The 23,159-nt window shown below is 41.3% G+C and overlaps 1 protein-coding gene across 1 annotated transcript in view; it reads left to right on the forward strand.

Moving 5' to 3' along the window:
- Positions 1–494: 494 nt before the first annotated feature.
- Positions 495–23,159, forward strand: part of EFNB2 (ephrin B2) — a 49,156-nt gene continuing 26,491 nt past the window's right edge. The window contains exons 1-2 of the mRNA XM_036386184.2: positions 495–1,638; positions 22,854–23,137. Of these exons, the coding sequence (XP_036242077.1) occupies positions 1,511–1,638; positions 22,854–23,137 (412 nt within the window). The 5' untranslated portion in view covers positions 495–1,510. The remainder of the gene's footprint in view (positions 1,639–22,853; positions 23,138–23,159) is intronic.

Genomic DNA, 23,159 nt, shown 5'->3' on the forward strand with positions numbered 1-23,159 from the left:
GCGCCTGCAGCCGCGCTGCCCGGGGTGCTGCGCTCGCAGCGGCGGGCAGGGTGAGAGGGAGCCCCGCGCCTCCCGGCCCTACTGCTGCTCCCCGCACTTTGAACGGCAGCGTACTTGGGAAACAGTTTTAGCAAAGGCTGGGCTTTAGTGCTTATTCCTTTTTTTGTTCCCTCTGATCTCACTCCATCTGGGCCCGCCGCACTCCCCGCACAGCCCCGCTGTGAGTCAGAACGAGTGGACTCGCCCCGCACGCCGGGCAGCGGCCGCCCGCGGCGCGGTGGGGCCGGGGGGTGTTACCTGCCGGCCCGCTCGGCCGGGCTCGGCGCGGCCCCGCCCGCCGCTCGGCGGTAAGTGACAGGCACGGCGCCCAACCAGCGCGGCGGCCCGCCGGCGGCCCTATGAGCGGCGGCGGCGGGGCAGCGGGGCCGCGCTTATATGGCTACGGCAGCGCGCTGCCGCTGGCCGCGCTCCTGCGCCGGGGACTCGCAGCGGCGGCATCGGAGGTTGGAAGCGCCGCGCTGGGAACGACAGTGGCTGGCGCCGCTTCTCTTCCCTCGCTCTATTCCTTCTCCTCCGCGGTGGGTTGCGCGTCGGCGCAAGTCCCGCGCCCGTCGTGCCTCCTTCTCAGTCAGTCGCCGCGGCGCGCACTGCAGGTCGCTCAACGGGAGAGGGACGATTTGACGCTGCGACCCCCCCGCCCCCCCCGTTTTGGTTTATTTTATTTTTTACTTTTGTAATCATTATTGTCCGCCCCTGTTTCTTTCCTTGCTCCGCTCCGTGGTCTTTGCCGGCGACAAGGACAGCAGTGCCCCTCGGGAAGCCGGAGCCCTGCGGATGCGCCTCCCCGGGACTGGGGGAGCTGACTCGGAGTGGATTTATTGACTCGCGGTTGCTTCCGAGCTGCCCGAAACAGCCCGAGCTGGTGCCTGTGCGGATTGCGAACTGCGGGGAGCAGTGAGAGACATACAGGAGGAGCCGCCTGCTGAAGCTGTGTCCTTTTCCCCCCGACCCTTTTATTTCTCCCGGCACCCTTTATTTTACCTCTTTTTAATTTATTTTTTGTTTTACTCCTTTTCACGCGGGCCTTAGACACTGTGAACGCGTATGGCGCTCTGGATCCAAATGGGAGTTGGCAGTTTGAGTGGCATCTTCCAAGGCAGCCGGGAGACCCCCACTAAGAGGAAGGACTAAGGCGTTTGTTTTTTGTTTTTTGTTTTGTTTTTTTTTGCTGTTGCTGTTACTTCGGAGGTAGCTTGGATCTGACCTCACAGGAGATATTCCTACATGCGAGTGGCATACATGACTCAGTAGATCTGCTTGCAGCTCTCGCCAAGTGCATCGTCGATTCTTACTGATTTTTTTAAATTTTTTTTAATTATTTTTTTTCCTATCAATCATCCCGGCTGTTGGGATACCGGGCACCTACCCTGCTGTTGCCGCTCAGGTGCGTGGGAAGGCGCACGGCGGAGTTGGCGAGGCTCCGGGGAGGGACTCGGTGCCGCCTGCGACCATGGCAGCGCGGAGGCGAGATGCCTCCGCCTGGAAGTACTGCTGGGGAGCCGTGATGGTTTTATGCAGAACTGCACTGGCGCGGTCCATCGTTTTAGACCCCATATATTGGAATTCCTCTAACCCCAAGTAAGTTTCATCCCGCTCCCGCCCGCTGTCTCCCCGCGGACCGGCGCTGTCCTCCGTGCGCGGGGGAGGGACGGGACGGTGCCGCAGGTCGGCCGCGGCCGCCGGCAGCCACGGGGACGGGGCGGAGTGCACTAGCGGTGAGCGGCGGGGGCTCCGGGCCTGGCCGGCAGCGGGATCCGGCTCTTCCCGGGGCGGCTGTTTCGTGTGACGGCGGAGCTGCCCCGTCGCCCCCTGCCCCTGGCGGGAGGGTCTCGGGAGGGAGGAGGGAGGACCGGGGCGGCGGACCGGTAGCGGGCTGGGGAGTGGTGCGGCGGTAGCAGGATAAAATCTGCGGGCAAAGTCCGGGCTCGCCCGGGCTGGAGCAGCGGAGGAACCGGGCTGCGCTGAGCTGCCAGGAAAGGGTGATACTCTCCAACTTCTCCGTCTGCAGATGCAAACTCATCCCATTGACTCCAGCGAAGTTACATCTGCTTATAACAGGGCTAAATTTGGTTGTGGAGTTGATGGTATCAAGGCACATGTCAGTGAGTAATGAACTAAGCATTACCCATCACACAACCATATAGTGTCATTCTTCATTAACAAACCAAAGCGAAAATGTACATGCGTTCCCAGGACCTCACTTTTAAAAGCTCACTCTTTCAAAAGAGATGAGTTATCTTAAAAAAAGAAACAAACCTCTTTATTTAAACTTACAAAATTATTGCTGTTAGAAAGAGGAACTTTTTGAAAAGTGGGCTGTTCTAAAGAAAAGTCTGAGACGGTGATGTAAAGCTACTTACACTTCTCTTTTGTCTCCTTGGATTTTTGACATAAAAAATGGAAGTTGGCTTTGTTCACTTGTGAGAGCCTCTGAACTTCTGTGATTAGAATCACTAGTTTAGAGAACAAAAATCACGATAGGAAGAAGTAGAACTCTAATGAGTTAAGGGAATTTTAAAGCAGAAGTGGGTTAAAATAATATTTATATGCATGCTCCATCTTCAGTTATATATGTTTAAAATGAAATAATATGCAATATGTTAATTGAATTTAGCGTTTCCCATTAACTCCAGTAAGTACATGTTTTGTTTTCCCGGGGGAGTTTGTAAAGGAAATGTTAGGTGGTGATGAGACAAGTATGAATGGAGTATTTCCTGGATCAGGGATTAATCCTGCACAGGTGGCAGAATCTCTAGGAGTTTGGTGAAGATTTCAAAGTTTGAATTAGGAGTAGCATCTCAAGTTTACCAAGTTATCTTGCCTTACAGTCATCATCTACTGTTGCTTTCACTAAATGAAAAAAATCAGTATAGATTTCTGCCTGCATTATTTTTTAATACTTGCTCTGTTTCTCTTTACCGAGAAGTTTCCTAATCTTTCTTAAAGAAAAAGAACTAAAAATAAAAGAAACTGGCAGGAGAGCGCTGGACTGCTCAGTTCAGAGTCTTTATTTGTAATATTGATTGACAAATACTTATTTTGTATATGCATCAGGTGGGAAGCCTGTTAAAATTTACCTCCAGTCCCTGGCTCAGCGCTTGCATGATGTTGCACAGCTGAAGCCTTTCTTTGGCTTAAGAAAGGCACGGCGTCACTTGGGAGGATGAAGCGGCCTGGCCGGTTATAAAGCGGGCTTTATAAGGCTGTTTAGGCTCTCGAAAGGCAAAGGCTGAGAGCCGGGGTTGCATTGCAGGAGTGGGCCTGCTGTGCTGGTGGAAAACAGCCTTGGCTCGGCCTAGGAGGAAGGGGAATGCTTTTGCATCCCAGGCCTCGCTGGGTTTGTGCCTACAGAGGTCACTCTTCCAAAGCAGAAGAGCCGGCTGCTCGGGGCTCTCCTCTGCCAGCCCCAACCTGCTTTCGCTTCTTTTTTAACTTACCTTGATCGCTTTTATTAGCCATCAGTGAAACGAAAGCATCCGAGCAGCTGAATTCAGCCCATCTCACGGAGCCTGGGGATATGCTTCTTTTGTCAAACACGATTTGTGTTTCCATTTAGTTAATTCTAAACTGTTTGATTACAAAAAAGGTTTGAATGTTGTTAATGGTAGATCTAATGATAATATCTAATTACTTTTTCAACTTAAATGCACGCTTAAAAATAGGTTGTGTTGCTGATGTAATTGAATTTTCTTGAGTGATTCATTGAGGCTTAATCACCACAGTGAAGAAGTACACTATTAAAATTAGTCTTTTCAATTGCTGGGGCTAGTGATTTATAGGCCTCTTGGAGGCCTGGAGTTTGAGGAGGCTTGCAAATGCATTCCTGACACTGCTGCTGGTGAGGCAGCTCTACTTCTCCAAGCAGAATTTCTTACTAATTCTTCTCACACTTGTTTGCCTGAAGGATCCTGAATAATTTCTCCTTAGAGAAGGTTGTCCTCACTCTGGATTCAAGCTGATTGTTAGCTTGGGAAGTAAAGCTGTTGAATAGATCTTGGCATGGTATAATAATAAAGCTCCTTTCTCGATTTGAAATAATAACTATCTTTGATGCTGGTTAATTTATTCAGGGAAGCTGTGCATTTAACTCTATTGAAAGTCTCAAGGTAAAAATCTGCTGAACAGGTAGGCAGTTAAAATGGGAGAAGTTGTTAGGTTAATATAAGGTATGAAATAATAAATTTTAGGTTAAGGGGATCGTATAAACTGAATTGGTTTTGCACTGAAGTCTAGGGGTTATAATTTCTAGCAGGTGGCTGGAATGGAGAGCATGCAGTAGCTATTGGAACACAGAGCTCCCCTCCCTGGTCCCCCCTTATCTCTTTAGAGATCTGCTTTATTGCCTTGACCAAATAATGAGATTGAAGTGACCTCCATAAAATAACTATACCTATGACTATATTGCTTGGGAGTTTAAACATCATTGTTTTAGATGGTCTTGGCATACTTTATAGACTTATCATCTGAAGAACTTTTAGATCACCTGATCTTAAAAACACAGAGGAAAAATTACTCTAGGTTTAACTCCTGTTGACACCTTTTAACAGGAGACTTTTTCTGCCTGTGTTGTTTCTGCCAAGACAAGCAATGTATGCAGATAGCATGGATTACCTCAGTTTCACCTCACAAGGGCTCTGCACTGCCTTTGACATGCAGGACCAGAGTAATGTTATGGGGCACCTTTCAGTGAAGCAGTAAAGAAATCTCATTCAAAAAAATGTCTTAAGCGTCACTATTTCCCTGCATGCTATAGGCCAGCGATCAAGGTGGGTCTCCTTAGTGACATGTGGAAGGTTATCCTCATAAGTGGTGCCTTTGACACTGATTAAGTTAGATTATATAGCTGTTTTTCTCTCCCTCTGATAACCAGTTATATATGGGATATTTCACAGCCTGCCTCTGAACAAATGCTAACATGTCAGAAACTGATAAAATAAACTACAATTGATGACCCTGCTAAATGTTCTATTCAGTAGCGTATAGACTAGTCTGCTTCTCATTGTATCTGAAATTCTTATTTTTGTAGGTAAACAAATGCACATTCACTACCGATTGAATAGCCCCTTGAACTATGGTCTGCAGTTTGCATTTGGGTTAATCTTGTCGGTTTTAATACAGAGGGAAAAAAAGGAGAAAGCACCAGGGGTGGAATTGTTAGTGCTTTCACATCCACATTCCTCACATTTTGTCAGGATGATAAACTGTAGGTAATGGACAGCCCTTGTTTCACAGGACAGGCAAGCCAGCCAGAGCACAAAGAGCTTGCTAAAACGATATCACACAACATGTTTGGGAGGCTCTCAGCTAGACAGGAATTTATTTGGGAGTCCTGTGCTGTGGGACTACACTTTCTAACCTATGCAATTACAGCTTCAAGCTGAAGAAACAGGAGTGGAAGGTTAAAATTGTTTAAACACATGCTCCTAAATTGCACCCAAAACATAGCTGTTGACACTTGGTGTGCTAATAGATAGAACAAGTGGTGGCTTCCAGTCAGTCCATTTGATAGTTCTGGCATTTGTAGCCAGGTCTCTGAAGCACAGGTGACTTAGCAAAATGATTTCAGAATAAACTGAAGGCCGATTTCTTGAGCTGGTTATTTTCCCCAGCCTTTTATAGGTAGAGTATAATTGCTATATTATTTATAGTAATTATGTTAAAGCATGTTATCTGTAAGCTGTGCTACGTTATTTCACTTGGTTTAATGAAGTAATTGCCTTTAGAAAGGCTGTGACTAAAATGTGACTAAAAGTCATAAAATCACTTAAGTTCTCCCTCTTCCCACACATGAGAATGCCTTCCTCTTGTTTTTTTTCTTCCCTTTTTTTTTTTTTCCCCCCCCCCCCTCTTACGTGTTTTCTTGTAAGATCACATTGCTTGAGGTGTGACACTCTGGATCCCCTCAAATTCGGCCAAGGTTCCTGGCATGGGAAATCAGGAGCTGAGGTGGCTGCTCTGGCACAGACAGGCCTTTCAGCCCTGCGCAGCAGCCACAGGCAGGCCTCCTTTGGGGACCTTTTTTCCTTTATGATCTGCTCTTCATGCATCGTGCAAACCTGCAGTACTTGAAATTGCTTGTTGCAAATGAGAAGAAAGTGTTCTTCTGAGAAAAAAATAGTGATTAAAATGTTATTCATGTGTGCCTAATGTCTGTCTGCCTTGGCTTCTGACATAAAGAAACCTGTTTTTCTGGTCATTTATCATACATCTACATGGATTTGCTTATGAGCTCATTCTTTGTGAGGCGTTGTGGAAACTTACATAGGAATGTTAAACTGCTTGAAATATTTTGATTAAAATACTGAGTGCCACAGTACGTAGACTTTTAACTGACACACTGTTGTCTTGAAGGAGGGGAAGTTTTTGTGGGGAGGGGTGGAGAAGGGAGCAGCAAGGGATAAGAGTTTTTGGGGGAGTTGCATGAAAAAGCAGAGGAAGGGAGGATGGCAAATGGACAGTGTTAGAAGGGCTTGGAAAAATCTCCCGTGGCTTCATTGTCTCCTTAAAGCCAGAGAGCACAAAGACAAATGCAGTTCAGCCTTTCTCCCATGATGGAAAATGTAAACCGTTGACACAGCTCCCATGTTTAACTTGTTTAATTCTCATTTTAAATTCAGTACTATACCAGCCGTGTGAACTCTGAAGATTTCTTTAGTAATCCATTTTGTAGTTCCGAATCAAAAACAAAGTGAAAAGGTCTGACACAATTTGCTTTTATTTTTAGGCAAATCAACCCTGGTCATAGTTAATAAGGGGATTACAACCCAGACTAGGTCTTTACAGATGTAATGTAAATCAAGGGCAGAGTATAAAGAAACTGATCCCTTTTGATTGAAGTATGGTAAAAAGGCATAGAGAAACTAGCAGCAGTAATCTGATTGTATGGCAATAAAACCACCATTTTCTGTCTTTCAGATAAAAATAATGTGGTAAATCCATGCAGTTCATAAGATGTAAAGGCAGATAAAGGGTGATGCCATGGCAACATATAGATTAGCTTGATGTTAGAAATGACACGTCTCTGAAAGGGGTGTTATAAACTAAGGGCCTTGCTCCGGGCTGTAAGGTATTATGTGAAAACCGCACAAAACTTGGGGGCCGGGATTAGGAACTATGAAAGGCCTACTTGTGGCTTGGGGTGGTTGGAGCGGTGAAGAAAAGCTGCTCAGTTCTTGCTCATTGGTGGTGTATAATATGGTAAAGATAGATTTCATTTACTGCTTTTTGCCGAGATGGGGGCCGATTAAAACTCGAGATGGCTGCAATTGTGAGGTGTGGAAGATTCTCATTTTTAACTCCTGCCCTAGCAGCAGCCTTTCTGAAGAATTGGCTGCACTTGGGATTTGTTGCCTTAATCTATTTGGGCTTTGGGCAGGAGCATGCTGGCAAGGCACAGAGAACAGAGGGGAGAGCTAGTATTGGGGTTATCTGGAAGGAAAACAGAGAGCTTTTGATTTCAGCTGTGTTTTACTTTGTGGTCTCCATCTCACACTCCATGGGAGCAGCAAAGATAAACATGCTGCATTGTCTGTGCCTAGGCCAGGTGATTCTTTAGCATCTCTTGTGTTTCCCATCCTGCAAAAATATAAAAGAAAAAAAAAACCTGAAAAACCAAAAACCGAACAACCACAAACAAACCAGCATCCATTCCTATTTACCAGTCAAGCTACAGATAACCAAATGTTTCTGGCTCAGTCTCTAGGTGGTGTTTATTTCCGAAAGGCTGGCTGAAATCTAGAAATGAATGAGATAAGCATCTGCCTCCCCCCCCCCTCCCCCCCAGCCAATTTACAATCACTGGGATGAGTTTGCCGTCAGGTCCTTGAGTTTAGCCGGCAGACAATATAGCTATTGTTTAATCATTTATTTTAAGTGATCTGCAGCTGTAAAGGTGGTGATATACCTCTCCTAGTGCAGGTTGGATGTGGTTTTTCTTGCTTTTTCTCTTAAAGAGCCTTTAAATAGTTAATACTTGCTTTTCTACCCAACTGACAAACCTTAACGCCCACAACTTAGAGTCAGCATTACATTGCAAATCAGGGGTACGATTCAAATGAGAAATATCTACTTTATTGCCTGTTCATTTGTCTGCGAAGGGGGGAGAAGAAAGCATTCTGCCTTTGTTAAGCACAGTCTAGACACAAGGGGAAAAAACACCGAAGCCTACAATAACAGTTGTGTCTTTCTTTACTGGGAAGGAGCCTGGGATGAGCTCGGCAAAATGGAATTCATGCTGTTTGTTTGGCAGTGGCTTGGACACTTCTAAAGTGGATTGGGTTGGGGGGTTTTTTGTTTGTTTGATTATTCCAGGGTTTTTTATATAAAGATGTTAATTACATGCTTGACTTTATCATTCTTACCCTATCCAATAGTATGCTGGAAATCTTCACGATTGTGACTGAAAAGGGGACTCCAGACCCCAAACTGTCAAGCTGCTGATGTGATTTAACAAATAAAAAATAAACAAGTGCATATAGGGAGCCGAACGGATTGGCAGAATTCACAGGACCTGAAGTGCTCAGATGGGTTTCCTGTGTTGAAACTTAACCTTCACAAATCTATAGCAAAAGATCCAATTCATTTGCTGAAATTCTCCAAAGCATAGGGGCAACCTCATCTAATTTACAGGCCGGTCACATTCAAGCACCTTGCATTCTGCATTTGACAATGATTGCTAATGGGCCATTCAACTAAAGTATTTGCTTGTTAACAGGGAACAGAGCATGATAAATGTCCAGCAAGCTTGCAGCCTCCTTCAGCTTTTCAAATGCAGACTGGTGCATATTTATGGCAGGCAAATGACAAAGGGGGAAGCTGAATTACTCTGGCCTTATGCTTTCTGTTCGAACAAGGGTTAAAGTAATTAAAGAAATAATGCAAAAACCGATGTCTTTTGTTTGCCCACCATTATCCTAAGTTTAGCTTTCGAACCTGCCTGTCATGTCACATTTCAGAAATGTCCCAGATAAGGCAGGACAGGTTTGGCAGGGCACAGAGAGAGATGGAGAATCATCCACGAAGAGCATCCTGGACAGCAGACCTCAGCTCTCCCTGCATCCAGAGTCTTTCCCCTCCAGGTTCCCCTCACTTTGAGGAGTTTTCACTGATAGAAGCTCGAAGGTGTATTTAAAACAGAGATTTTTCAATTTTCGATGCTGTTCCCTAAATGGGGCGAAAAAACCCCTAACACTGAAGTGTGGACAGGCTTTGAGAAAACATGTACATTGAGCTCAGTATGTTTCTGGAAGCCAGGTATGAAAACAAAATGGCAGAACAAAAACCAGTTTTGCATTGCTCCTCCACCCCCAGATAGACTTAAGACACAAAAAGGATAAAACATTCACACAGAAATTTTCTAAACTTGAAGTGTCTTCAGTGTAATTTTGAATTATCTGGATTGGGTTTTTTTTTGTTGTTATCATTTTTGTCCCTGTAAATTCAGGTTTAATCTTAGCATATCTAGTGGTCATTCGTGAAAATACCTCCAGGGATTTCAGTGAGTACTGCAAGGTCCTGCAAGCCTGAAAGGGCTTTACATTATAATTTTTTTTCATATAGGCAAAATTTAAATTTTCTTGTTAGGAAAAAATTCTATAATTTTACTCTAGGAAAGAGAATGTACAGATGATTTCTTTTCTGTTAGCTGTGATGCAGAGAACTTTCCTTTGATGTGATTATATACATGGTCAAAGACAGCAAATAAGGGCAGGACCTCTATCTTTTTTGGCAATCCTGGCCAGCCAACACCCAGTGTTTATTGAGGTATCAGCATGATAATTATAATGCAGCTGATTTAAACTTTGATGTAATAGTCTATGCTTTCTTCTGGTTTTAAACATAAGTTCCAAGCCAAAAAAGATAAAGGTTGGTAGAGGATTGTGTTGCTAGGTGAATCATTCCTGATGTATGACATATACATAACTATAAGATGGGTTTCCTACCTGTAGTGTTCTTTTAAAATGTCTCATGGGTGATGGCTAAAATAGGATTTACAAAACTTTATTTGGTAGGATAAGAGCTTTGTACGCTTTAAAGGAAAGTCAAGTTTTACATGTGTCAACGGAAAACATGAAATTATTTGGCTTGTTTTACACAGCAGGATAGGTTAGATGGTGCAATTATGTTAGGCTGAAAAATTTGTGATGCTGCAAATTGCTTCTCACTGTTTTCTTAGCTTCTGTTTGAATAGGGCTTTTATTTATATACCCAAACCAGAGAACAGCAGTGGGGAAGGTGAACACTGCACTGTAAAGAGAAATATGTTTTAAAGCTAATAAGGGTGATTTGAAATATTATTATTATTATTATTATTGTTAGTTAAAACCCAGTCTCACTTGAATGCTGTTTTGGATTGGGAGTTCTGCCAGACTCCAGCCTGTCAGAGCTAAGAAGACTCAAATCAAGTCCAGGCCTATTTCTGCAGCAAACAGGAATCCTGGCTCCTTGCCTGCAGATTCATTCAGGAAGACCCATCTGGCTTTTGATGTTCTCCAAGTTTGAAGCAGTTTGTTTAAGGAACCTATGCAGTGAGCACTGGTGGAAGCACACATAACTGCGCTTCTTCTGACTCCTCGTCAGTGGTGCATCGTTTCACAGTTTCATTTTTGCTTGGTGCTTGCCATCTGCTTACCTACTGCCTGAGCAGCAGTTGGTTTCTATACCTGACTAGATGAAAGTGTAAATTTGGAGTTGGGAACATCTTGACTCCTTTTGAGGATTTGCAGTCCCATAGCATTCTCTGTCCACACTTCAGTTGCTTTCTTCATGTTTAATTAATTTCAGTTTAGTTCAGAAGCTGGCAGCTTAATCACTGCACAACACTTTACCTTCAGGTTTTTGGGGGAGTTTCTTTTTCCGGGATGTTTTTCTGAGCTGAACAGATTAGCTGAAGGGAAAGTCACATTGGCGTAGAGATTACTTCACTGCCTGAAAAAGATATTAAAAAGGTGTAATCATTCTTTGTATCAGACAGTTTTCAGGCACCTTTTGAAGAAAACCAAAAGCCACGTATTAGATTTGTAACGTATTGTAGTCTTCCATTCTGTGGATCAGTGTGTGGACACCAAGGCAAGCAAGATTGCACTGTGCTCCTACAGCCTGACTTGGGAAACTGTCCTTATTCAGAAAAGCTCATGTCGAACATGTGCTGAATGCTGAATATTTTTGCTGAAGCAGGACGAATTAAGCATGAGCTGTCTTGAACCAAGGCCAGTGTAAGAGGTTTTTGGGGTTGGACAAATACAGATCTCTCCAAAGCTTTGTTGCCTTTTTTTAAATCAGAAAATTATGTCAGAAACTACTTCCCTGTCTGCATTTGGAAAGAGATACATAGCTTGCCAGTAGTCAGTGTGTCCCTTGTGCCAGCTGGGAGCTCAAGCAGGTCTATCACCTGTGCCTCTGGAGTCTGGGTGCGCAGGTAGCCATGCTTCAACTGAACTTTCTGCGCGTTTTTTAGCTCACTGTTTGGTGTAATGCCAAACTGATCTCTGAGAGTGACCTGAGAGCCAAGGTTTCCCCCTACAAGAGAGGGCCTGGTTTGTGAGGGGTGCACTGGCTGAGCCTCCCTGCAGCGGAGGAAGGGCAGTGGGTTAAAACTGACTGGCTGGATCTCCTGTTAGCCCCAGCTTTCTGCTGAACCCCTCCAGTGGACTCTTCCATCTGGGGCCAGGGATGTTGTGTCAAATGCACATTTTTGATGTTTACAGAATTTTTTAAACTACTCTGTTGTCAGTTTAGCTTCATTTCAGAGGCTCAGATGTTGTAGTGGGCCAAAATCTTGTTTCTTCATAGGTCAGATAGTACTAGTGCCTTGAAGGTGGCTGTGGCCACCTGGTTTTATTCTGCTTCTGCACGTCGGTCAAACCTTGGAAAAGTTGGTACTTCATGTAAGAACATAGAATCTTTGTGCTTGCAAGTGGCTGAATCTTGGGTTTAATGTAAGAAGCAAGTGCAGATTGATTATAGGTCTCCCATTTGGATTTATGCTCAAGGCCATTTTCTCCTTGGCATAAAAATGATTTGCCAAAAAAGGTTTGTTTGTTATACAATTCTGCTACTGATTTGGCATAACTTTTCCCGAAAGTTGTGAGTTAACAATTTGTTCTACTTCCAGTGTTTACTTATTCAGGCAAATGGTATGCAATAATACATTTTCTAACAACTGCAAAGTAGATGAAATTCTGTCTTTGAATTGGAGATACAATCACCGATTATTAATGTCTCATCAACTAACAAGACAGTCCCCGCCCTCTTTTATAGACTTTGCTTGGAGCATGTCTTGAAACAAGACTGTACAGGTGTGAGCAAACTGTAGTTAAGAGAAGGAAGATTGCAAACTTTGGTTGGCATCCTTATATTGTGGCTGACATAAGAAGTTTGTTTTTCTAACAGGAATAGTAGAGAAGAGCACAGAATAGCACAGCAATAGAACAATCTGGTTTGCACTTTTCAAAAAGTAGTTCTTTGGCAAATGCCAGCTGCTCTCTGTTAGCTTTCTAAAGGCGAAGGCTTTAGTGACTTGTGTAAGAAACACACATGCTTTGGTTTGACTTTCTGTTCCATGCTAACTACTGCTCTGCATCTTTTCCATAAAGTGCCATCTCTTGGGTTTGGCACACCCCGCCTCTGTGAGCACAAGTCAAGTAGAGCAGTGGTTTTGTGTTGAGCTGAATTCATGGCACAGATTTTTTTTATTTTTTTTTTTTTTGGTTTTTCCCCAAAATTCAAACCATATAAACACCTGATTATCTTTGCCATAAGAGCAAAGAACTACTTTAATATTCCCAATAGCATATTTTGAACAACAGTTCTTTAATTAAAACAACATTGGTCTCTTCCTGTGTTTCATGGCTAGCAAATGAGAGAAAACACCAGTGTTAATATCAAAGGGAGTCAGTTTTCATTACAGTAATGGTTCAATTGTGCAATGCTGTAGGCACTGAAATTTAATATTATTGTGACTTGTATTGTAATTGTAGGATGACAGAGGAAAATGGATTAAGTTTAAATGTAAGTGTACACAGCAGCACATGGACTTTTTCAATTGGAAGCCGAGGGTTGGTACAGGATGGGTCCGGTCCCCCTCTGGCTCTGTCATAACGAATTAGTATTTTGTAAATAACTGGCCACTAGACCATAGATTTATTTCCTTTTGCAGATCTATGTGGACACACAGACGTACATCGATTCTGTAGTGACTGTAATTGCAGTGCAGAGTTGCAGAACGGGTTTATGCCTCTAGGCTTGCAGGGTATTTGAATGTCTAGGCTTCTTGTCTTCACCTTTCATGGAAATATTCTTGCCTGCCAGTTTGTGAAGTTTTGTTCTGAAGGATACACCCATCCTTTTAGTTCAGGCATTGCTAACATATGCATGGCCTCAGACTGGAAAGCCCTTTGTCATCCTGATGAATAAACTGAATTCAAGTTGCAGATGATCTTTGCTTTAGAAAATTATGCTAGAGACAACAAGTGTTAATGAGCAATATCCCCCTCTTTTCCAGTCACCCATAAACATTCAGATTGCAATGGAAGACAGCAATTTAAACCATCCATTACTGATCTCTCCCATGCAAGATTAAGGACAATGAAAGCTAAATGTTTCATTTGTTTGCAATGTAGGCAAGTGGAAGATGTCCCTAAAGCAATGCCTGAGAGTGTATTAGTGACTAAACATGATGCCCTGTAGTTTTACCCCATATCTTCACACTCTTCCTCATATGTATGCTCACACTGAAACCTGTTCTAATGTTAAAGTGCAAAAGGGGGCAGTAAAGTGCTATCCAAAAAAAAATGTTTATTTTTATGGGTACTTTTTGTGGCAAAAGTTGCATTTCTCAATAGGCTTATAATTGCCATATTAAAGTAATGATCACGAGAATATCTTCTGTTTGAAAGGCTTACAAACGTTGCCAAAATGTATCATTAAGTCTTGTGGAAGTAGTGTTTGTCCTGTGTATTTCCATGTACTTCTGTCCTTGAATAGAGCCCTGAAACATGCTACATATTTGGAAGGAATCAAAGGCAGGAAACTTTCTTCAGATATATTTAGACGTAGCTATATGAAGCGCTTCTGAAAGAATTCCAGCTTTGCTAATCATCTCTGATTCTCATGTTGTACATTACTTAGCACCACGTTTCTGGAAAAAGCAAAATGAAAAGAATGCTGAGGCTAGGGGTTTCTGCCTGAAGTACTAAAGTGTGTAGTGGTGGCATGGGTCAAGAGTTGGGCTCTCATCCAGACTCGCATGCATCATTTGTCAAGAGGTAACTAGAAAGAGCAACTAATTACAATGCACCTACTGAGTGTTTTTTCTTTCAGAAATTTCTCAGAGTAAGCCATTTATACAGACTGGCTGCTGCTTTCCACTGCAGCCAGTTGCAGTTTTTAAACTCTACACAGAAAGCACATTTCTGTTGAAATGAAATTAAATAGGAAGGAGAATGTGCCTGTGTGTTTCCTTGCTTTTGTATGAGAGCAAGTGAGCAATGATTCCATTTGCTGAAGCTGAATAAGTCCAGCACTGTTGTGAGGTTCATATTTCTGTAAATGCTGATGAAATATTAATATAATACACTCTTAAAATAGAAAAATAGAACATTGGTCATACTCATCCTTTTTTTTTTTTTTTTTTTGCTCCTTACTTAAAAGAGTGTCGTGAAGCACATTAGTGGTTCTTTTGTGGTAACAGGAATTGATTTAGTAAATGGATCAGAATTCTCTGGTGCTTTAAGTACTTTAAGCAGAGCAGTAATGGCTTTTTGCATATAATACAAAAAGTTAATTGCTATTAATAGTGCCTTATGTGGAGGTCATATATGAAAACGGAATATAAAATCTATAATTTTTTTTTTAAATCCTTAGATTTAGTAAAGGATTGGATTGTGTATCTTTGCAATATTTCAGGCCTTACCCTTGTGGCAAATGTTCTGAGCCAGGTTTCACATTCTTGTGCAAAAAGCCCATTGCACAGGAAAAGACAAATAAGTGTTTGTTCTCATAAGTTTTTTAAGGTAGGGAAAAACATGACTGACTTTTATGTGGGGAAACACAAGTATTCACTTTTGCACTCTGGATTTAGTGGGGATGGAGAGGTAAAACACAAGTTGGTTTGAAGGTTTTAGTTACTTACATAGGTTTTTTTGCTTTTTTCTGTGAGTGAGAGCCAAAGCAGAAAGGGAAAGGGCAGCTTTCCAGCAAAACTGAACCACCTCTCGCACACGGAGATTGACATCCCTTTGGAAAAGATACGCTTCCTAACAGCAAAACCCTTCTGGCAGCTGCACACCAGGTGGCTGAAGGCAGGATGCTGCCTTGGCTCCACGTGGTGGGCTGGGGAAAGGGGGCTCTCGGTGCCTCTGCGTTTGTGGTCACTCCAAGATGCCGTGGTCCCAGCCTGAGGTGACATGATTCCCTGGAGAGGGACTGCACAGTGACCTGCCTCTGCTGCAACCCAGGACTGGGGTAGCCTTGACGGGGAGTCTGCAGCGTTTGCTTTGGCTTGCTTACTTTGTATGAGGAACGAGATCACATCTGTAACCTTGTACATCACAGATTTTAAGGAAACAGATTTTCTCCTTGAGTGTCTCCAATAAGATGTGCTTGGTGCTGGGTTGCAGGTGACCTTCCATATACGTGAAGGGTGAAAGGGGAACACTTTTGCCAAATATCACCTCTTGGCTGCAGGGTTTGTGCTCTCTCAAGTGCAAGGCACCTTTAGACTTGGGACAATTCTAAGCTGAGTGGAATGAAAAAGTGTCTGTATTTCTGCAACAGCACTAGTCATAAGAGTTATTTGTTGAAGGAAGCTCATGACAGATCTAGGAGACCAGCTAGGGCATTTTCTGATGTGTTTGAAGACAAATGGTGTCTGTGGGTATCTCTGTACAGTAGAAGCTCTGTGCCTTTAGAACTGTGATGTGATGGTACAATTTGACTGTCAAATCCAGCAGGTCCATGCAAAAGAATATTTCTTTTGGAGAGAAGCATATGCACTTTAAGCCCATCCTTGGTTTACACGTATTAGAAATCCCTTGTATTTTAAATGCTTTCCTCTATTATTTTGCTAAAGGTAGTGCAATGAATGGATAAATGAAATAGCTAAAATTTCATACATGTTCCTAATTCCCTGTCCACTAAAAATTTTGAGAAAATATAATAATGCTACAGAATCATTCTTGTGTTGGTTATTAAGATTTCACTTGCAAACATACTGCTTCATTTTGCCCTACTGAAGTAAATGGAAGTCCTGAAACTGATGTCAGAATAGGTCCAGAAAAAGGCACCAAGACCAGTGCCCATTTGCATGGCTACTTGTGGCACGTGAAATGGTGGCACCACTGACATACCGTGTCCAGCGTTGTGATTAAACAACGTAAAACCTTTACCATTCCCTTTTTCAGTGCACTGCAAGCATTTGGCCCAGGTAGTCTGAAAAAAGATGGGCTCTTTTAGAGGTGAGGAAGAGTGAGGAGAATAAGGTACCCCGAATCCTGGAATGGAGATCAGCTGTGGTTTCAGGGAACTGTTTCAAGGCACTTGAGTTTACTGCGGGTTTATTTCAGGGGAGCCTGAACATAGGTTTTTCCCTTACAGTAGAAGTGAGAAATACAGGACTCACTGCTTTACCAACTAATGTTTTAATATTTTATAATTTGGCTCTGTATAATGTGGTGCTTGCCATTAAAGATCTTAAGGGATGAGTGTGAATATATTTGTTTATTTATTTGTTTGAATTCCTTTTAGTTTCTAGCCTGCAAGTCCCATTAATGCCAGCAGCTATTCCTTACATAAATTGTTTCATTAACTGTGTGGAAAAATGTTACATATAAATAAAGGTTAGCAGATTAAACTTCTTCAATTTTATTTATATTCAAAAACATCCCTGTTTAGCATATTGTGTAAAACTTTCCTGTAGTATTAAAATGATTTAATAAGACTGCACTGGTAAAGAAAAGTAGCTTCCAAAACTCACTTAAAAGAATTCTAATAATATGAAATGCTATGCTTTTTTTGCTCTCAAAGTTTCATTTGCTAGTCTGTGTATAAAGCCAGTCTGTCATCTTGCTGTGTCACACTATGGTTTTTTTCTTGCAGAGCTTTTGCAGAAGCATAGTGCCTTTTTTCCTCATAAAATTATGTACCCATTTTAAGACAGACTCCACATTAATCTTTTTTGATGAAGCTTGTTTTTCTGTCTGTCCACAGAAGTTACTGATCATGTTCTCATTGAATTCATGATCACTTAATCTATTTAAAGTTGAGAGAGATGAGTCCGATAAAATCACTGCTTATGCACAAAAAGCATTTACAGCCAGGTGTATACCTTATATGCACATGCATATTCTTGTGCATGGTATTGAATATGACAAAAACTAATGTGAAAGTTTTGTGTAGAGCTTTTGCAGAGAGCTCTGGTCTTTGTTTTTGGATTTTATGCAGTGCAGTGTTTTTGGGAAACAGGAAACTGTTTTTCTGCTACTTCACTGAAATCACTAGCTTTTTCCTGAAAATTCAATTTGCTTTGCATCAAGATGGTAGGACTTTTGCCTTGCTTAAATCTCTCTCCTGTGGACTAAGTGATATTTGAAATACCAATGTTGTTTTCTCAAAAGTCAGATGATTAATACATATACTAATTAAAAAAACATTCTTTTTAGACGGTAAGGACTCGATGTGGAATGTAATTCTGTATTCTGTTTCAGTTTGCAGTTTTATAAGTAACGGACTAACATACTGTGTTATTAATATTCATGATATTTCCTTAATAAACTTTTCAATGAATAACTTTAGAGTCAGGCTCGTAGTTAAAACTTCATAAAGTTAAGTGGGTAGGATTCCCCAATAGTAGGTTTCAGACTGCATTTTAAGAAGCGTCTTGATTGTTCACATTTTTAGGATTATTTTTGTGACATTAATTCAAAGCTAACTGCCTACACCAATTAGTTCGGGTAAGTTATTAAAGCACAGAAATTTGGCACTGCCTCTCCAGTTAAATATACAAGCCTTGCATCAAGTACTAACATGCTTTCTAAAATCATATTTATTTTATAATTACTAGAATATAGTTAAAGCTAAGTATGCATATATATTTATAGTATATGTACATATATGTATGTGTCTAGTTTCACAAGTTGGAAAAACCCTGACAAAATATAGGGTTCCATCACTCAATACTGATTAACAAAAACACTTAAGAATTTATTTCTCTAAGATTTTTTTTTCTGTAGATAATTTTACAATTTCAGAATTTTCTGCATACTAAGAAATTATAGAATATTCTCACTGAATGAGACTGTGGGCAGGTTAAGTTCTACCTTTTTTTGAGAGAGAGTTTGCTATTATGAGGTTAGGCAAGTTTGAGTGGTTATCATTAAGCAAAATTTCTTTGTAAATTAATATGGTTGAATGTGTAAGTTTGTTTCTCTAAACAATAAGTAGATTCTTAAGAAATTCTTTGGAAACTAATATAGTTTTTAAAAAAATGTCACAATCAAATTTAACTTCTTGAAGACTTTGACAAGTAAGGTTGCATTATTGCCAGGAGCGGCTGCTGAGACTCAAAATAAGCTGTGGTAAATAAAATCATTGAAGTGTTGGTGTGAGTCGGGAATTAACTACTCTGTTCCCAATTTCTGTTTGTAACTCTGTGACTTTTTGGTCAAGTACGACAATTATTTTAAAAAAGGTTTGGGAACTCTGCAAGGTGTTGTTATTTGATGAGCTGCATGACTAGTTGGACATGTGGGAGGGATTCACATCCATGGGCTTTTGCACAGATGTCAAATGTCGCCCACAATGCACCAGTTTTGGGCTGACAGTAAAAATGCCATCTGTATCTAAAAGTGCCAGACAGAAAGTGCATGAATTTCATCATACAGCTTATATGGTACTTAATATACTTTTCTCTGCTTTCTCACAGCAGGCACCAGGATTATTTATTGTGAGCAGAATTTTTCAAATGCTCCAAGAGTCTCTTTGTATCTGACTGCTGACAGAAATGAGTTGGGAAGCTTGCTAAGCTTTTCTCTTAAGTTTTTGTTGGGATCCAGGGGCCTGTGTTGGTATTTAAGTTTTGCAGTAAATCATACTTAGAGCTGAAATGCAGAAAGTTAGAAGGCTTTTTATAGAAAGCAATGGTTCCAGTGCTCTGGCTACCCTGACTACTTGGAGAGCATGTCACTGTCCCAAGCCACCATTGAAGTAACAGCCTCCACAGGATCAGTCCCAGGATTCTGGAAACACCTTGCTTCATCTTTATTATATCTCTGTTTTGATGTGAAAAAAAAAAGCTTTCTAATTAGTTGAAGGCACATTTTGATCAGACTTTTAAAGCCATTTTGTTAACTTAATTTTTAGAGACACCATCCTGCAAACATTTCGTCAGTCTTGATGCTACTTTGGAATACTTAAGTCAACATCAACACTTGCTGATGTTGAAGAAATGAAGACTCAGGATTAATCCTGATGCTTTTTAACCTCCACCAAGGCTGAATGTACATTGTCCTTTCTTTTTTCTTTTTTCTTTTTTTATCAGATAGAAGGTCTTCAAAAATTGGATCATAAAACAGTAGTCTTAATCCTCCTGACATTTCATAAATAGCTTCAGAAAATGCTTAGTACCCAGCAAATTATTTATTTAAAGTCTTTATAAAAAGTATAGTAGAAAAAGTACTACACAAATGCAGGGATAATAATCATGCCTACGACTCATCAGCCACTGTAAGTTTTGTGGTTGAACTGAAATGCATGAGGTGAAACTTTTTTATTAACTCCATCCATATTTGGGCTTTGTTGTTGTAAGAAAATAAGGAAAGTAAATTGGAAAAATATCTCTCCTAGCAAAGGTTATGATCAAAACTGCAAAGTGTGGAAAAATTTCAATACAATCAAATTCTCAGATTAATCCTTGCATTTTAAGCCTTTTTTCTTCCCTAATCCCATCAGCGTTAGATCCTACAAGTTCAGACACTCAAGTAGAAGGAGATTGAGATTTATTGAGTTTAGTTCTAAAACTGTACAGACTTCAGAGTCATAGCAAGAATACTCCCTGCCATAAAGTCTAACAAGTGCATTCATTTAAAGCTCTTGTAAAATGTAGTTTTGACTGTCTGTTGGGGACAGTTCTGTCCGCTCCCTTTTATGGGACAATTCCTGGCTGAAACTAAGGCTTACAAGTGTGCCCTCTTTCCTGTAGATGTTTCTGAGGATTGCCTGGCATACCATCTCTCAACCCATCCTGTTTGTGCTCAGAGTTTGCATGGAGAACATATACTGTGGCTGTTACATGTATATACACAAAGTCTAAAATTAGAATCAGTGTCTTTTGTTGCTCAGGACAGATTCTAGGTTTTATTATTGATAATGATGGACAGGTACATTTATCTAACCTTAAGAATTTCATATTTGTTATGTATGGGAATCTAACTTGATTAACTTACAAGCAAAGATTCAGTCCTTTGAAATCTCACGTTTCCTATTACACAGTTCTGTTATGTGAAGAAGAATTGCTGTCAAGAAGAAGTATTTGCAGCAATGGGATCACACAGTGACCGGCCTTTGTCCTGGCATGCAGATAGGGGAATAGGAGCGATTGTCATCTTCCTGATACAGCTGTGCTGCACAGGGGCAAAGTTAAAATGGGGCTGTGGTCAGACAAGGTGGAAAGTCAGTCACAGGTGACACAGGTTGGCTTGGAAACTCTGTCCCTTTGCTTTTGCCTGGTCAGAGTTGATCCCTCAGGAGAGCCAAAATCAGAGTGAGTACATGCTGCTCACTTGGGAATATTTGCTGGCTGGGATCCCCCTCAGTCATAGGATCATGGTATGGTTCAGGTTGGAATAGACCTGTAAGACCATCAAGTTGAGCTGTTAACCTAGCACTTCTGTGTACACCACTAAACCACATCTCTAGGTGCCATATCTACACACACTTCTGGTTGTCCTTCAGCAGGCTGGTAACTCCGAGGATGCATTCCCACCTTTCCATTTGTTTGACCATTTCAGCTTTCCGGAGGCGGTAGTTGCTGCATTCCTTTGGCATGTCTGAAAACTGGAGGAGGAGGCGCAGCTTTGCCCTGTCTCCACTTCAATCTCGGTTTGAGCAGCCGTGGCCAAGCCCAGTTTCTGCAGTCTGGAAATTACACTGCAGAGCACAAAAGAGCGCAGTGATTTATACATCAACAGTCGCTTTTCTTGCCATAACATTTCATTGTTCTAGTTCCCTAAATCTGTAATTACACGTCTTTGTCCTGCTATGTGCTGCTTCATAACAAATACAATTCTTACACTGGCTTTGTGAGTGAAAATAATCCTGCTTCAATTAGCACAGATCATAAACTTGAATTGTGTGGAGCAAGCAGTTGTAAATGATGGATTCGAAATTTGGGGCGTTGCATCATGCTTTAATTTAGTGGGTTCTCCCCCACCAGTACTTCATGCTGGTGGCTCCTTTTGCCAAGCCAGAGGTTGGAGGTCACTGACGCCTACAGCTTTGTTCTGCGTGGGCCTTGATACTCTAATTTAAAGTTTCCAGGAAGGCTGCCTGTGAATAAGCTAGATTTACTACGTGTGCTGTTTAAATATTAGCACTTGGAGAAGGGCGTTCATTAGACAGGAATTGTTTCACTTGGTTTTTCAGGCCGATTCTCCATTAAGGAAGATCTTTGGAAAATGCTGGCAGGCAGGAAAAAGAGGAAAGAAAGTCTTTTAGGTCTGTGCATTCGAGTACATTGGTTGTGTTTCTGGCTGTTGTTCTAAAACATGCACTTCTTGGCCTTAATTGAAACAAATATGTCTTAATGGAGAGAGAAACAAACAAACCTGCTGTGGCTTTTGTCCTTGTGAGAACACGACTCCTTATTTTGTGCATGAATCAATACTATAAGTAATTATTTGTATTTTTCTTCCATGAAGAAGTGGTCATGTTTGCCTGTTAATTAATATGAGTAGGAAAGACAAAATACTGTGTCTAACTGCAAATATTAAAGCTCCCTGCCAGTTTGTGTAAGAAGTCTTCCCATAATAAGAAAAAACACACACCTATCTTTAACTACTAGCACAAAAAAAAAAAAATCAAAAAAGAGCTGAAATAATGACAGTAATGGTGGAGTTTCTGAAGAGAAATCATTGTAGTGGAATGGTCACACTGTCCTGGATATAAGTATTTTTCCTAAAAACATGTGTGGTCCATGGATCAGGTAAATCTCTGTCCATCGCAGAGATCTGTAAACATGGTCCTGGTTGAGTGTCTTGATGTTCCTTTGTGTTACACTAGTAATATAACAATATTTATCAGCATGTTGATACATTGTTAAAGTCTTACATTTTTTCTTGTCCCACATGGCTGTTAAAGGGGGTTGAAAGATTATTTTTGTCATCCTTCTATATTCAAAATTAGCAAAATATGTGCAAGAATAGTAGAAACATGAGCAAAACAAAATCATAGCTCACCAGGTATTGTATTAGCCGCTCTGCATGGCTAAATGCAGTGCAAAAAACAGCAGTGCCTGCCAGAGAGAGATGTAAAATCTGCTAGTGTGCCCAAAACTGGGATAAGGACTAAAAGACTCAATCCATCTATAATTTCCAGGATCTAAATAAACATCCTGTTGATATTGAATCAAGCCCAAACTATTAAGATTTGGTTTGCTCAGTCTGTCATTTTGGTTTTGGAAACTGTTTATTCCTGTCTGTTCACTGCAGTTGCTACTTTTCTGCATGCAATTTTATTAAATACCTCAAATTTTATCTTTTCTTCTCTTCCCCCATCCCCCCTTTTTCTTTCCTTCCTTTTAGATTCCTTCCTGGACAAGGATTGGTACTATATCCACAAATTGGAGACAAACTGGATATTATATGCCCGAAGGTGGACTCTAAAACTATTGGCCAATATGAATATTATAAGGTCTACATGGTTGATAAAGACCAAGCAGATAGCTGTGCTATTAAAAAGGACAATACACCTCTACTTAACTGTGCCAAGCCAGATCAAGATGTTAAGTTTACCATCAAGTTTCAAGAGTTCAGTCCTAATCTCTGGGGCCTGGAATTTCAGAAGAACAAAGATTATTACGTCATATGTAAGTTCAAACTTTCAGTTGT

Source organism: Molothrus ater, chromosome 2 (assembly GCF_012460135.2).
Source record: "Molothrus ater isolate BHLD 08-10-18 breed brown headed cowbird chromosome 2, BPBGC_Mater_1.1, whole genome shotgun sequence".
NCBI lineage: Eukaryota > Metazoa > Chordata > Aves > Passeriformes > Icteridae > Molothrus > Molothrus ater.